This window comes from Dendronephthya gigantea, unplaced genomic scaffold (genome assembly GCF_004324835.1).
Source record: "Dendronephthya gigantea isolate DGI-Jeju-01 unplaced genomic scaffold, DenGig_1.0 000073F, whole genome shotgun sequence".
Taxonomy (NCBI): domain Eukaryota; kingdom Metazoa; phylum Cnidaria; class Anthozoa; order Malacalcyonacea; family Nephtheidae; genus Dendronephthya; species Dendronephthya gigantea.
In genome coordinates, this window is record NW_021163083.1 from 117,022 (window position 1) to 129,663 (window position 12,642).

The window sequence follows — 12,642 nt, forward strand, 5'->3', positions numbered from 1 at the left end:
AAAAAAGGAGAAAAGAGACTGTAGAAATGAAAGAGAATAACATATTCCCTGCATTAAATTTTCCAAACAACACAAATGAACCACTAAAACATCAAAAAAGAGACAATACCCAGGTGTCATTAAGAAGATCAAAACGAAATACCTTACATCGGTTAAATGACATTGCAGTATTGGGGCAACCAGAAATACCTAATGTTAATACTAATAAAAATTATTTTCTATTCAGTCTTGGAAGCCCCAAACCTATTCCACTTTCAGGAGAAATTTTAGTCCCAGAGACTCCTGAGAATCAAATATTAAAGTCAAATAGAAGGTTAAAGACAACCAGGGATTATATTTAATTACCAAATAATGGTAGAAATTATTATATTTGAAATAGTGTTTGGTTTGTAAAATTGAATCTTCAATAAATGTCATAGTGTGTTTGAATATTAGTTAATTTTCAGCGAAATTTATAATGGAAACACGATGAATTGAAAATGAAACCTGCAGGGTGGAAACACGAACATGAAGTGAAAAAAATGGCGAAGATTTGTGGACCGAAGCTTTCAAATTGTTGCTTTGTTTTAAGTATTTGGGGAATTATATTGTTGGTATGTAATAAATATCACGCTTCTATTCAAATAGATGTAATACTTGTTATCTTTTGAGCAGTTTCAGTGTCCAAGAAGGCAGTCAAATTAGAATTTTTAACATTGTTTACGTTGCATAAATTAATTTCTGCGTATTTTTGTTAGGTATTTTTAGGGATTTTCTTTCAAATTAAAAGCGTTGCGTTAAGAGAGGATATTAGTGAGTTTGGTGATTATAAAAAGACGTCAAGGTTTGTGTTTATATAACCTAGCTTCTTGAAATTTTTTGTTATAGTAGAACAAAATCCACGTGACCTTTAATTTTTACAAATTTCAATCCTTGACATTCTCTGTGTCATTTAATAAAATACAGATCACCAAAAGTCATGTATCTTGCTTTTTGGGTTAGAGCTATTTTTGATATTTATACTAGACTCAAGGCCATGTTACACCATGCAATTCTTGCAACTTGCAATGCAAATTCTACTTTTAAGAGACGTAAATTAGTCAAGAGACTTTAAAATGTAAATGTAAGAAACAGCATGCGCCATGGATTGTAATAAAGACAAAAGTTCTGTAGTTGCCAAATTTAGATCTCTCAAAAGAAGAATGGCATTGCAAGTTGCAAGAAAAATTGCACTGTGTAACAGGGCCTTCATTGAGTTCTCCAAACAAAAGTAGTGACCGCCTGTCGTCGTGAGTTTACAATGAGATGCATATTCGAAGTGATATCTCAAAGTCTCGATTTGCATTGGCATGCAGCAAAAAGCATATGACGTATATTATTAATCTAACTATACTCTCTGTGTCACAGGAACTGTTTCATAGCAGCTGGCTTATACCTTGTAACATTGGCAATTGCTGGACATCAAAAATGGTCAAATCAGAGGATGGCTGCCTCGACAAATCTGTAAGATATTGTAAGAATATTTATGCTTATCAAACCTTCTGCTAGTTCATTGTGATGGCTGTGAATTCCCCTGCACTTTTTTAATAGTGAAAGTCAGAATGTAGACTTTATGCCATATAGCTTAAAATATTCACATATGAAATTCACTTGTTAAAAATATAATGCAGTAACATGTAAACATTATGACAAGACCATATAAATGAATAAAATGATAAAGAATGCAATATTAACAAACAGTCGAATGCTAAGCAATTCATATATTAACTCCAATAACGTTTCATAAATGCTATATTTTATGATGAAATGGCCATGGTTGGAAAAGGGGCTTTGTTTTCAAATTTAGGTGTAAAATTCAATGTTTTGTTAATTTTGCATACAGTAACTAACCTATGCTAATTGAACATCATAACACAGAGTTCTAAGTATTATAATTTGTTTTTTAGAAGTAACTTCCAAATGTCACGGTTAGAATAAATCAAGAATATTTACTAACATAACCAAGCTGTAAAATATATCTTCAAAACAGACGAGTGCTTTTAAGACATACTCAGAATAATTTGTCTATAACTTCAATTAATTGATGTAAATATGCATGAGTTAGCCAGGATTTAATATATTCATAGAAAATATATTTGTTACTATAAAATTTAATGTTAACACTGTAATAGTGCATTTTATTGAGGTATGAGAAACCAGCAAGGATTGATTTGTATACATATTCACATAGAATGAATATTAACATCCAGTGACATGTAAAATCATTAAATTAGGACTATGTCTAGTTGACTTGCCTAAGTATTTAAAAATAGTTGTGTTTTAAAGTGGTGTTTTACTATTTTGTTAATGACATGCTTTGCAATTCATTTTAAAATAATAAAGTTTCTTAATAGTCTTCAATGGGCCAATACTTGGATTTTCAGGATCTTTTTCAGCCTTATTGTCCCATGAATTCACAATTATACTATCAAGTTATGTAGCATGGGTTCTGACCTATTTTGCTGAGATGATTTCCCAAATAATTAGGCCGTAATATTCCCACTTTTCAGCATCTGTTAAAAGAAGTGCTTACCTTTCTGCAAAGCGTTCATAGTGTTAACTAGTCTTTTGCTGCAATGATTATGTTGTTGCAAGCATGTTTTCACTTTTTAAACACTGGCCTACAGTCACCGAGTAAATGAAAAACATGCAGTTCGGATTTGTCTAAAGTTATTATTGTTAAAAAATATGCAATCTGTATTGTTGAACCCTTGGAACATGTTCTTACCCTGTATTTATTTTCGTATTCTGTTGCTAACCGATATTGAATGTTTTTCAAGCCTTTTGTTTTTTTTCAGATTGATTGATTCGCATTGATATTTAGGAATGAAAGACTAACATAATAATATGGGAATATGCAGAAAATTAAAGCTGATTGGAGAATTTTATGACATACATGTAAAAATGGACATTGCATACTCTTTTGACACAATAATAGAAATTACGTCCCATAGGCAGTTACTGTCAACTATTTGTAATATTTGTATGAAATTTCACATTGTGCGTTAGTGTCTTGTTGCAATTGTATTGTTATATTAAAAAGTATTGCCTAAAGGAATATGTGTCAATCAGTGGAAAGAATTCTTTGTGGTATTTTGCATTTGTATTTTGGATTTATCACCTACAGACCTACTATCTTTTCTTTTTTATCTCACAGACATGCGCCTTGCATGTAAGTGTATTGTACCTCAATTCACTTCATTCCATAAAGAAATCGACCGGTTTTAGGTTGCAGTAAATGCAGTGAGTGAAAAAGAACACTTTACGTTTATGAAACATGCTTCAACGCTATTGGAAAACGAAAAAAAGTCAAATTCAGTGTTAGAAAACCTTACGCAGTCGCAGTAAACGAGTAATAATTCCACGATAACCGCATTGAGCAATGTCATGTATACTAAGCTGATGACTCTTGGACTGATACCGATTTTCCGACCCACTTTTTTGTTGGGTTTCGAGGGAGAAATTGGTGTTCTCGTGTTTATTTAGGGAATGGTTCGAATGCTGGACGGAATGTTTCTCATTAGCATCTTGAAAAAAAGATTTAAGTAAAATAAAAAATACTATTTATTATTGAAACAGGGAATAGTCGCGAGGTAACGAGAATTGCCTCGCATTTGGCAAGTTGGTGGTTCGAATCTTGCATGGGAAAAATGTTTTCGTCACGACCCGAAAGAAAAGATTATTTTTTATTGGGTTTCCAGGGAGAATTTCGTGTTACTGTTGGAAAGTTTTGGCAATTACCTGCTTTAAAAAAGGGTTAATTATGTCTAAGGCTTAATGAAAAATTGATTCAAAGTCCACAAGTATACAAACGATGTAAGCACGTGCATATGTTTTATAGGTACGCGTAATTTACTATGTATGGACGTGCACGTTTTGGACGTTCGCCTACGTTCGCTATATATACGCTATCCGCCGAAACGAAATTTTCAAATTTTTCACTTTGCTTTTTTTTGAACAAATCTTAATGCTATTGCAAATGATTAAACGCAAATAGAATAGCAAAAAACGCCACGCAGTCGCAGTGAACTAACTGGTAATGCCTACGATTTCAGTGCGCATGTGGAGCACTCCCAATCAGCACACTGAGCTATGTCACATATATACTAGACATTTTTAATTGGGTATCGGTGTGTTGTGTGCTCTTCTCTTCTGAGGGTTTTCGGTTGTCATCTTTCGCTTTCTTGACCCTTCTTTTTTGTGGTCACTTCTCTCGGTGCTGCCTTCGGGCTGTATCGTTGGAGATCCTTCGGGATCTCTCTAAAAACCTTCCTCTCTGCTACCTCAATTGGGGACGCGGCGGGGGTTTGTTTTTCTCCCCCAATGTGCCCCCGGGATGTGGGAGCAACCTCTTTTGTCTTCCTCTTTAATTTACGATCAGTCTACTCAATATATGCAAATGAAGTTTACGTAATCATATCTATGACGTAATAATTTATGCTGAACCTAACACATGCGCAGTTCACGATGAGCTTCTCTCTGGATCTATTCAATATGGTGGTCAGTCAAGAAATGTTTTTGCTTGCAAAAAGATCGTAAAATGTTGGCGCTACAAGCTCGGAAAAGGTATTGAAAATACTCCCATCTCCTTGCTTTGTTATTTAGTGTAATCTTAAGCGAAAGAAAGCGATATAAAGGTTATAATAGTTGTTTAATTTCAAATTCTAATAAGTCGAATTTAACATTTAACATTGCTTTTACTCATAATTTGGTTTTCTGTGATGACTACCTGCTAGTAATGGACAAATATTGCGTGGAAATAGCCACTTAGAACACACAAATATGTGAACTATTAAAAACTATTAGTTTAATTCAAAATTCGTGTGTAGGGAATCCAACAAACCCAGCTTCTGCAGTTCGCCCTTTATCATCTGATTACTTGCAATAACTTTTACAAATGAGTAAAACTTTTCAACTTTTGATATTTTGTAGATTGTAAATGAGATCAGGCTTTTTTAGCTTTATCAGCATCACAGGATAACAAGGTATGTTTATTAATTTTAAAAATTGTGCATTAAAAATCGTCTGCCTAGAACTGAACAAGCATTGCTAAAGATGTATGGTGTTTATTAACTGCAGTCGGTATTTTTGCATTTTAGAAGGAAGCATCCAAACAAATTCAAAGATGACTAATTTTAACATGGTGGATACGAAAGTCCTTCCTTGAAAACCTACTTCAGTCATTTGTCGGTGAGTTTCTTACGGTTAACTGTGATTTTCGCTTGGGCTTTCTATTCCTTTGTATTATTGCAAATGAGCTTGATAGGTTATTGAATAATGAGTAACTCGTGTCGTAGTATTCCAGCATTTTACTGACTTGATTTGATTGCGCTCATAACTGTAAATGATGCAATAAACAGTCTCTATCATATAAACGTCTCAAACCATTCCCTTCAACATATGTTTGTATTAGGCATCTCTCTCTAATAAATGCCTCTCTCGAATCAAAACACCAGTAATGGTTAATGTCCCTAGCGTGGTTGTCTGTTTCATCATGGTTATAATGTTCAATTTTAATTTGTATATTTAATTTTTATCTGATCAGGAACTGTTTTTGTTTTGTTTTGAGAATGTTCAGAAACAGTTTTAAGTTTACATGCACCAACTGCATTAAGTGACACTTGATGCTGTATGTATTAGAATGGCATCACAAATATAATATTTAGACTTAGTATTTAGACTTTTGACTTCTTCAAAATATGCTCCCTCTAGAATTGCCAGATTTCATTAAGGTGGTCTTGGTCATTATAAATGCCAATTTACTCTGTTTTAAAAATTTCCAGGGATGCAAACTTAAATGTTTCCGTAATGGATACTCAATATTTTTTCTCAAAAAAATATATAAAAAATGCAAGAATTAAACGAAAAATTTAATTAATCAGGATTTTATCCCAAGCAAACAAAATGAGTCGATTATCTTGTTTCATTGTTCTGTATGATTAAAGAAAAAATTTTTTGTCGCTTTTCTTAGAAAACTAAAACTCTCGTTCCCCTTATTTTCGTGAATGATAAATCAAAAAATAATAAAGCTAACTTGATAAAATGGTTGACTCTAAAGACAATTGGCTCGGATGTGAACCTAAAAGTGTTTGTATTCCATTCAGTCTATGTAAAATAGGGACTGTTTATTTTTGATAGATGATAGCAGTTTTATATTTATAGCCTGGAAAACATTTTGGAAAAGTTTTATTTATTTGAGGTTCAGCTTCGAGGCAAAAATATTTAGAACGAAATAAAACTAATACCGTCGTTCTAGCGTTAAAACATAGCTTGTTACTTGTTCCCAAAATCGTCTATTTTCCACCATGGGGTGTGTTTGTTCTGGGTAACTATAGTAATTGAAGATTCCTACAAGTCTTTTTTCACTCAGAGCAACTTGGCTTGCAATATGTCATGAAAAGATTTTTATATTTTTCAAAATAAAAATTAAAAAAATCAATGACCTAGACTTGAAAGCCCCAGATCTCTGTACTGTCTCTTTATTGGTATTATTATACATTATAGTAGTAAAAGCAATTTGATTGGCTAATAGTTGACAGATAAATCATGCGATCTGCAAGAGCCTGGGGTGGTTAACTAGCGGTATTCATTTGAATGTATTTATGTACTAATAATTGATGTATTTTTGGATGTTGCTATTAAATAAGGTTTTTCATTCGTTAATACTATGTTTACTATTCTTCAAATGTATAATAAAACAATTATTGATTTCGGTTTTTGTGATATGCAGAGTTATGAAGGTCTCGGTAAGCGTTATCACTTATCAGCCTCGCCTTCAGCTCGGCTGATAAAGCTTACCTCAACCTTGATAACTCTGCATATCACAAAAACCTCATCCAATAATGGTTTAATATATGATGAAAATGGGAGCTTTGGATGGTTTTGCAAATTGTGGGAAATTCCAAATTGTTTGGTGGGCCATCCTCCTAGGTTTGCCAAAAACCCTGGGTAATCGATTGCACTGGGGGTCTTAGCAATAAAAAAGTGCTGACTGAGGAATTTTGTGCAAAGAGCAAGGATTTATGAATTTACAAACATGAATTTTGAAACTTGTTCTCAAGATTATTTACATGGAGAAAGAACCAAATATATCACTATCACAATCAATTTTAAATACAATAACTGATTACCTGAAAAATATTGAATGTATTGAAAATATTGATGGTTTTATAATTTATAATGCAGTATGAATAATATAAAATTGTAGGGTAAATTGATGCACAAATCAGGAGGGGGGTATTCGGCACGCCCAGTACGCCAAAACCTGGGAACGAGGTAGATTTCGGAGAAGAATGGCGAAGGAAAGCCCGGAAAATTTTAAATTTTCTATGTTTTAAAGAGAAACCAAAAATTTATATTAATGAAGTGAAGGTTGTTGAGAAACCGATTATAAGCATATCTAGATATATATCTCATAAGCGTATGTTTTGTGTTTGCTGGATTTTTTAATATGACTTCGCGCATCGAATGTCCGAATTTTCTGGAAAATTTTTTCGGTCGATTTCTTTCGCATAATTTCAACGTTTTAGAGTGAGAATGTTTGTCATGCCCAAGCATTTATTTCACGTAAATGAGGTTCATTTGTTCTGCTTTGTTAGATTAAAAGTCCAGCGAGAAATGAAGTGAAAGGCGCGTAGATTTGAAAACCACGAGGTGAGTAAGGCAGTAAGCCGCAATTTTATTAAATTTTCGTACTTTTTTTAATAGTGTGTTGTTTTCGTTTTATTTTAACGTTCCATGCCCCAACCGAACACTTCAATAAGGGTGCAGTAGTTTTAAGAAAGATTTGGGGTTTAATTTTATTAAAAAATCCACCTTCACTCGAGAGGAATGGCGAATCATTTCAGAGCATGTATTCGGTGTTTGACATAATTGTGGGAAATGTGTTGCCAAATTAGTTTGTATTTTGAAACATTCGATTAAGTGCTGAGAAAAGAAATGGAAAACTACTTCTTTAAAGCCCTTTTTTGTTTTTGCCAAGGCAGGTTGATGCATGTAGTTTGATATATGGGAGGGGTCAGCACCATTTAGTAGCCTTAGAAGTTAGAATGAGGGGAAGTAGAATTGTTTAAACGTTGATTCAATGTTGTTTTATCAGAGTCTGATGTTAATATTTTGTGTTTCAGATTGTTTTTGCCAATGTTTTGATCTGAGGGTTTAAAGAATCACTTTTACAATTGAAACTGGAATGCAATGATAAGAAAGGGAAATGTGGAATAAATGCCTGGAAAGACAATATAAACTATAATTTGAAACTGGAATGCAATGATAAGAAAGGGAAATAAACTATTGCTAAAGCTAAAGAACCACTGAAGCTAAAGAATTGAGATACAACAATCTTTGACTGACTTTAGGTGTAAGACGTTCGCCCAGCTATTGTAGATCGCATGGAATCGATTCAAGTCCTTTAAAAATTTGTCAATCAAGATGAGAATGAACTTAGTGAATCTGTAATTGCTGCTATATGTTTTGGCTAAAATATAAAAAAAACTGTTGTATGTCTCCAAAACAAAGGAGCTTATATTTATGATACCAAAAAGTACAGGATTGTTTGACATCAGAAATACAAAGAATTCGGCACACAGCGACAATTCACCTTTTAAAACGAAACCAAAAAACTAGAAGCAAAAAACAAATTGTGCTTCAAAACAAAACTAGAATGCACTGCTTTTAAAAGGTTGAAATATAGGAAAGGACAACTTTTTTCTAGGCGTTTAGTGATTCGTTTATAGTAACATCGCTCACGATGATGTTCGGAGTTGATCGGCATGTTGTCGTACATTATCATCCACGTGATCTGCTATGATCACATGGTAATTATTGCCTATAAAATTAATCTCAACGTTAAAAAAAAATTTCTTTAGATAGGTGGCGATCGAAGGTGGACAGCAAGATCGAAGCTCAGCAAGATTGAAGATTGTTCGAGGAAGAAGGAGTTCGCCGTTGACTAAAAGGTGGGTTCCGGCGATTATATGCGTAATCTGCGGTTGCTTTGTCCGACCCCAGTAGGGGGACCGTTTGCCTAGAGCGTTTTGGTCCCCCGCACGCTGCTAGTTCCCACTGTAGGCCTTTACACTAATCTACGGGAAGGCCGTAGGCCTTCCTTAAGGAGTACAGTGTAGCTGAGCCGACCCTTTTTTTTTGTTGTATATAGGTTTATCTGAACAGCTATTTGTCAAGATGAACGTGAAGAGAAAAAAGATGAGAATAGAAGACTCGCCCGGCCAAATTCAAAATGGCGATGCCAAAGAAAACCATCCACGTGGACCGTTCGCGGACCTTTCTGAGCAAGATTGTTGTGCTGTCTGGTCAAAGTTAAGTATTTTACTTTGTCTTTGATGTTTGTGTGCCTTCTGCTAATTGTTGGCCAGAAATGACAAAAAGCCATATACAATATGAAATATTCTGCGTACAAGGTTATCTAAAGTTTCGAGCTTAATTCTGCCTGCAATGATGATAATTTTTTACTGAAAATTTATGTCATGAGCAACTTCCGCACCTATAGACTGAAGCAGAACTGAACATTTTGTCATTAACGTTTATCTCAACAGCCAGTTATCAAGACGAACGTCAAGAGAACAGTTGAAATAGAAATCAGTTGAAATAGAAATCAGTTCAAGACTCGCCCGGCCGAATTCAAAATGGCGATGCCGAAGAAAACTATACACGTGGACCGTTCGCGGACCTTTCTGAGCAAGATTGTTGTGCTGTCTGGTCAAAGTTAAGTATTTTACTTTACTGTTTGTGTGCCTTCTGCTAAAACTAGACAATAATTAAGGTAGTTAAAAATGCAATTTTATATTAATAAAGTCTTCTTATATTAAAGATTTTCCTTGGTCAACATTGGAAGTGAACAAGATTTCTGCACAGAGGTAATTCGATTGTCTCTTCTAAATTTATATTAGCCTTGCAGCTGAAATTCTTGTCACTACCTTGTAATACATATTAACTGCCTGGGTATATATTTTATTTCAATAGTATAAGAGGGAATTTGCTGCAACTAGGATCTTTTTTTGGAAAATCGTCAGGCAGTCACAAATTTTGTTAAGATTACTAAGTTAACATTGCTTCTATGCTCACTATGTGTCACCAGTAATAAATTCCTGTGGTGGTCTTTAAATAAATATAGCAACCATAGTTATATGTAGAGGGATGAAGTAACCATAGATTACCTGACCAAAAACTAGACAGTAATTAAGATAGTTGAAAATGGAATTTTATATTAATAATGTCTTTTTATATTCAAGATTTTTCTTGGTCAAGAGTGCAACATGAACTGTGGATATGAACTTTACTGTCAGATGAACACTGGAAGTGAACAAGATTTCTGCACAGAGGTAATTCGATTGTTCCTTCAAAATTTATATTAGCCTTGCAGCTGAAATTCTTGTAGTGACTTTGTAATACATATCAACTGCCCGGATATATATTTTGTTATTTATTATAAGGGGGAATTTGCTGCAACTAGGATCTTTTTCATGAAAATCGTCAGGCAGACTCGCTATGTGTCACCAGTAATAAATTCCTGTGCTGGTCTTTGAATAAATATAGCAACCATAGTTATATATAGAGGGATGAAGTAACCTTGGAATACCTGATGAAAAACTAGACAATAATTAAGATAGTTGAAAATGGAATTTTGTATTAATAATGATTTCTTTATATATTCAAGATTTTCCTTGGTCAAGAGTGCAACCAGCCACATGAGCTGCTGTGGATATGGACTTTACTGTCAGAGGAAAATTGGAAGTGAACAAGATTTTTGCAGAGGTAATTTGATTGTTCCTTCAAAATTATATTAGCCTTGCAGCTGAAATTCTTGTAGTGACCTTGTAATACATATCAACCGCCCAGATATATATTTTGTTATTTAGTATAAGGGGGAATTTGCTGCAACTAGGATCTTCATGAAAATCGTCAGGCAGTCACAATTTTGTTAAGATTGCTAAGTGAACTTTGCTTCTATGCTCCCTATGTGGTCACCAATGATAAATTCCTGTGGTGGGCTTTGAATAAATATAGCATATTTATATAGAGGGATGAAGTAACCATAGAATGCCTGACCAAAAACTAGACAATAATTAAGATAGTTGAAAATGGAATTTTAGATTAATCATGTGTTCTTGTAATATTCAAGATTTTCCCTGGTCAAGAGTGCAACATGAGCCGTGGATATGAACTTTACTGTCAGATGTACATTGATTGGAAAGTGAACAAGATATCTGCACTGAGGTAATTTGATTTTGTCATGGATGGTCAGCATTTTATTTTAAAAAGCCACTACATTGTTGAGATGACAACAATGAAATTGTAATTTGCTTCTATGGTCACCATGCGTGAAACCAATGATGAAACTTAATGCTATAACAGCTGAACCAGTCTGGCTGATTACTAAAATTCCTGTGGTTGTCTTACAATAAATATCCATGAAAAAGACCAGCAACTACTATTTTAAACTTGGGAGAAATTTTTCTGATTTCCATGTGATTTATATTCTGTAGTACTCAGAAGGGTGGTACCCAGTTTTTCTGTGTTCAAATTAAATAGTGACATATTTCTGGGTTGAATATATGCATGTGACACATTCTTTTATTGAAAATAGCAAAAATATAATTGGCATAAAACAAAATGCATTCACGAATGTATTGTCTATCCATGAAAGATGGCTAAACTAAGATAATGAGTAATATCTTTTAATAATGATGTCAGGTTGAAATACAACTTTTTGCCTAAAAGGATTGATGAAATGCTTTTTCTCTTTAGAATGAATGAAGTTGAAGAAAGTTGAAAGGCACCCCAGAAGAACCTGAATTATTTAGCCCTATCCTAGATTCATTGAATATTTTAGTGTGTGATAACATGTGTGAAATGTGATCAATTATGTGACAATTTTCAAAACTTGGATTTATAAAGAGAATTTTTTCTTTGTAAGGTTTAAGAAGTAAACCTTTTTTGTCTGGTGGTGTTGGTGTTTTGATTTTGCATGTTTTTCTCTGTGCTTTCACAATTGAAAATATTTTGGCCGTTGCTTTTGGCTTTTTCTCATACTTCTTTCTCTTTAATTTCTTCTTAGTATTAGTATTTTTTCTAATATATTTTCTCTTATTATTTTTTGATGAAATTCTTTTTTTCTTTGGTGTTTAAGAAAGTTGAAAGGCACCCAGTTTCATTGATTAATATTTTTTAGTGTGAAATGTGATGAATTATGTGACAATTTTCAAAACTTGGATTTATAAATCTTTTTTCTTTGTAAAGTTTAAGAAATAAACCTTTTCGTCTGATGGTGTTAGTGTTTTTATTTTGCAAGTTCTTCTGTGTGACTTGACAATTCTAAATTAAACCTCTTAATATTTTTTAGTATTTTTCTAAGTTAAACCTGTTAGTATTTTCTTCTATTGCTCTAGTTTTTTTTTCTCTAGTTTGTTCTACTATTTCTCTATTTTTTCTTTTATTTCTCTAGTTTTTTTCTATTTTCTCTTGTCTTTTATTCTCTAGTTTTTCTAGTTAGTTTTCTTTTCTCTGGTTTTTTCTTCTATTTCTCTAGTTATTTTTCTACTTAGTTTTTTCTCCAGTTTTTTTTCTTAATGTTTTCTCTTGTTTTTTTCTCTAGTTTTTCTAGTTAGT

General features: G+C 33.3%; 1 protein-coding gene and 2 long non-coding RNA genes across 7 annotated transcripts; all 3 read left to right on the top strand.

Annotated features, from left to right (window-relative positions):
• The first annotated feature begins 501 nt into the window (after positions 1-501).
• Positions 502-3,064, top strand: LOC114531633 (ribonuclease kappa-B-like). Of its 2 annotated transcripts, none has more exons than XM_028553249.1 (4): positions 502-593; positions 738-823; positions 1,387-1,482; positions 2,817-3,064. In XM_028553249.1, the coding sequence occupies exons 1-4, from the start codon at positions 522-524 to the stop codon at positions 2,833-2,835; spliced, it is 273 nt and encodes a 90-aa protein (XP_028409050.1). In that variant the 5' UTR covers positions 502-521; the 3' UTR covers positions 2,836-3,064. The 2 variants fall into 2 exon arrangements, with proteins under 2 accessions (XP_028409050.1, XP_028409049.1); XM_028553248.1 differs by lacking the exon at positions 2,817-3,064 and adding an exon at positions 1,926-2,796.
• Positions 3,065-4,489: 1,425 nt separating this feature from the next.
• Positions 4,490-9,607, top strand: LOC114531673. Of its 3 annotated transcripts, none has more exons than XR_003687868.1 (7): positions 4,490-4,584; positions 4,951-5,003; positions 5,118-5,208; positions 7,617-7,671; positions 8,145-8,468; positions 8,883-8,972; positions 9,173-9,607. It is a non-coding gene; the product is annotated as an uncharacterized LOC114531673 (long non-coding RNA). The 3 variants fall into 3 exon arrangements; XR_003687867.1 differs by having other exon boundaries at positions 8,145-8,374; XR_003687869.1 differs by having other exon boundaries at positions 8,145-8,374; positions 8,887-8,972.
• A 255-nt stretch (positions 9,608-9,862) lies between these two features.
• Positions 9,863-11,927, top strand: LOC114531664. 2 transcript variants are annotated; one of them, XR_003687863.1, is made up of 3 exons: positions 9,863-9,890; positions 11,156-11,250; positions 11,782-11,927. It is a non-coding gene; the product is annotated as an uncharacterized LOC114531664 (long non-coding RNA). The 2 variants fall into 2 exon arrangements; XR_003687862.1 differs by lacking the exon at positions 9,863-9,890 and adding an exon at positions 10,761-10,788.
• Positions 11,928-12,642: the final 715 nt, after the last annotated feature.